Source organism: Salvelinus sp. IW2-2015, unplaced genomic scaffold, assembly GCF_002910315.2.
Source record: "Salvelinus sp. IW2-2015 unplaced genomic scaffold, ASM291031v2 Un_scaffold2620, whole genome shotgun sequence".
NCBI lineage: Eukaryota > Metazoa > Chordata > Actinopteri > Salmoniformes > Salmonidae > Salvelinus > Salvelinus sp. IW2-2015.
The window spans coordinates 40,816-44,253 of record NW_019943928.1 but is presented as its reverse complement, the minus strand read 5'-3'; the positions used below and the strand labels follow the sequence as shown (position 1 = coordinate 44,253).

The following is a 3,438-nucleotide window of genomic DNA, read 5'->3' as shown; positions in this document are numbered from 1 at the left end:
AACCACTCTACACCTTCCCAACCAACCCCAACCCCAAAGACCCGAAACACCACCCCTCGGACCCCCACACCCAGCCGGAACCACGCGGTAACCACGGGCAACTTCGCTTCGGTAACCCTGCCCCCTGAAATTAGGAATTGGACTGCCCACCGCCCTCATTATCCCTCACACAAAACGAGCGCGTTGGCTCTGAAGACCCCAAAGTACCCCCTCAAAGACGACGACCCCCCAACCTCAGGTTAAGTCTATCGCACACCATTTCCACACCCGGGGTTAACCAGAACCCCCAGAGCGCCTCGCCCTCCTTCTCCTTCGCCGGATCGATGGTGGAACAGGGAGGCCAGTTACGGGTGGTGGATGGAGGTTTAGTTGTGTCGGGAAGGGCCGGACCTAGGAGGGCACCGGTGTCTGGGTTACGAGGACAGGGCCTTTTACCCTGCGGCAGGATGGAGATCCATACCTCGCAGTGTGGCTGGACCTAAAGCTCTCCAAGGGTCGACTGTCCAAAGTCTGACTCCAACCTGGTGGCTGTGTCGCCCATACAGGTACGTTCTGTTCCGTCGTGTTATATCCATTTTAATGGAGAAACAGTGCTGGTTATTTTTTACCTTCCCTCTTTATTTGTGTGAAATGTTCCGGTGTAATATTAAATTGCCCGGTTAAAAGTAACAGCCCCAGGCTTATTACACTGAGAGGGTGGGGTTCTTGGTAAATGTAAACCGTTTGTTTGGTTTGTTTACCAATTGGGGAATGACTGTTACAGAACCTCACCTTAGAATTTGCTTCAAGCCACAGACAGCTTGTCCAACCTGATAAATTGATATTGATCCAATTGATGGATCCAATTGTAAACGTAGATTGTAACGGACGATGTGTTGACGGTCTCTTTCAGGAGGAGTACCAACTGGGGGGTCGGGTCCCGGGGGCCAGGGGCGAGAGGAAGCCCAGGGGACACCGCCAGTCTGGCCAGCTAGAGAGAACACCCATCCGTTCACTGCCTTGAATGGCAGGAGGTGAGAGAAAGCACGCGCTGTGCTTGCTGTTCAGTCAGATAGAAATGTCATGTTCTAGAACAGTAAAGAAGAAAATGATTTGACGTGGTCTATTAAGACTGGGTCAGATTTCTGTGAGTCTGTTCTACACAATTAGTTTCTGTCCAAAGAAAAAACGAATGAATGTTCCAGGTTACTTTACTTTCTCTTGTATAAGTTTTTTAAAAAAAAAAAAAAAAAAAGTGAGAAGAAATTAAGAAAAGAGAGATTGAATACAGAAAAAAGGTATGAAAAATGCATGCACGATGGAGAGACGAAAGTAAAGGCATCCAAGAAAACAGGTGGTGTTGGTGGTGGTGTGTGGTGGTGGTTGGTGGTAGGTGTCGTGTGGTGGGTGGTTGGTAAAAGTCCTCTGACATACTTATAGCATGATTGTGATCCATGTGTTTATTTCCATTGTTGAGAAATATTAACACACTGACTCACAGCCAAATGACTCACTGATCACACTATTCAAAACACACACACCACCACTAATGCTTTTTGGGTGTGTTTGGAGAGGTGACCGATGTTAAGATATGCAGGAAAAGGAGGTTTCCAGCTTTCCATCGGAACCACCAGAACACACCCAGGAACACACCCAGGAACACACCCAGGAAACAACCCAGGAACACACCCAGGAACACACCAGGACACACACCACGTTAAGCCACCTCTTCCATACCATAATGATCAGCCCAATACAATTCATTAAAAGATATCAACCTCACTAATTGCCACTTTACAGTCCAAAAACATCATCATTAGTGTAGACTGCAGCTCCTGAACATAGCAACAAAACACGTAAGATTCATGGCTAATATAAGGGTGTGTTTGAACATGTTGTGATCTAATTGATGTGTTTGATCATATGGCTTTTTCACATGCTGTGTATAGTAGGGCTGTGATGATCCCAGTTTTCACATGCTGTATAGTAGGGACTGGATGATCCCAGTTTTTCACATGCTGTATAGTACTGTGATGATCCCAGTTTTTCACATGCTGTATAGTAGGACTGTGATGATCCCAGTTTTTCACATGCTGTATAGTAGGACTGTGATGATCCCAGTTTTTCACATGCTGTATAGTAGGCTGTGATGATCCCAGTTTTTCACATGCTGTATAGTAGGGCTGTGATGATCCCAGTTTTCACATGCTGTATAGTAGGCTGTGATGATCCCAGTTTTTCACATGCTGTTATAGTAGGCTGTGATGATCCCAGTTTTTCACATGCTGTATAGTAGGCTGTGATGATCCCAGTTTTTCACATGCTGTATAGTAGGGCTGTGATGATCCCAGTTTTTTCACATGCTGTATAGTAGGGCTGTGATTGATCCCAGTTTTTCACATGCTGTATAGTAGGCTGTGATGATCCAGTTTTTTCACATGCTGTATAGTAGGCTGTGATGATCCAGGTGTTTCTTCATTAGCGATGGTTTCATACATTGCACACGCCATACAATTCTATAGAGGCTGAATGATGATTGATAAATATTTACCTCATGTGAAAAACTGGGATCATCACAGTCCTACTATACAGCATGTGAAAAACTGGGATCATCACAGGTTTACTATACAGCATGTGAAAAACTGGGATCATCAAAGTCCTACTGTACAGCATGTGAAAAACTGGGATCATCACAGCCCTACTATACAGCATGTGAAAAAGCCATATGATCAAACACATCAATTAGATCACACATGTCAAACACACCCCTTATATTAGCCAATGATCTTACGTGTTTTGTTGCTATGTTCAGGCTCTACACTAATGATGATGTTTTGGACTGTAAAGTGGCAATTAGTGAGGTTGATGTCTTTCTAATGAATTGTATAGGCTGATCATATGTGTATGGAAGAGGTGGCTTAACGTGGGTGTGTTCCTGGGTGTGTTCCTGGGTGTGTTCCTGGGTGTGTTCCTGGGTGTGTTCCTGGGTGTGTTCCTGGGTATGAAGCTGGACTCCTTTTCCTGCACATCTTAACATCGGTCACCTCTCCAAACACACCCAAGAAAAGCATTAGTGGTGGTGTGTGTGTGTCTGTGTGAATAGTGTGATCAGTGACCAGAAGATCATTTGGCTGTGAGTCAGTGTGTATAATATTTCTCAACAATGGAAATAAACACATGGATCACAATCATGCGATGGAGATATAGAGAGATGGAGAGATGGAGAGATGGAGAGATGGAGGGATATAGAGAGATGGAGAGATGGAAGATTCATAGAGAGGATGGAGAGATGCAGCGATGAGAGATGCAAGTAAGGGCAATCCACAGAAAAGTGTGTGTGTGTGTGTGTGTGCGTGCGCGTGCGTGCGTGCGTGCATGTGCGTGCGTGGTGCGTGCGATGCGTGCGTGTTTGTGTGTCCGCCCGGGGGTGGTGGTAAAGTCCCTCTGACATTACTTTAA

The 3,438-nt window shown here is 45.5% G+C and overlaps 1 protein-coding gene across 1 annotated transcript in view; it reads right to left on the bottom strand.

Moving 5' to 3' along the window:
- Positions 1-211: 211 nt before the first annotated feature.
- LOC112074405 (ankyrin repeat and sterile alpha motif domain-containing protein 1B-like) overlaps positions 212-3,438 on the bottom strand; it is a 35,115-nt gene continuing 31,888 nt past the window's right edge. The window contains exon 6 of the mRNA XM_024141586.2: positions 212-436. Coding sequence (XP_023997354.2) covers positions 212-436 — 225 coding nt within the window. The remainder of the gene's footprint in view (positions 437-3,438) is intronic.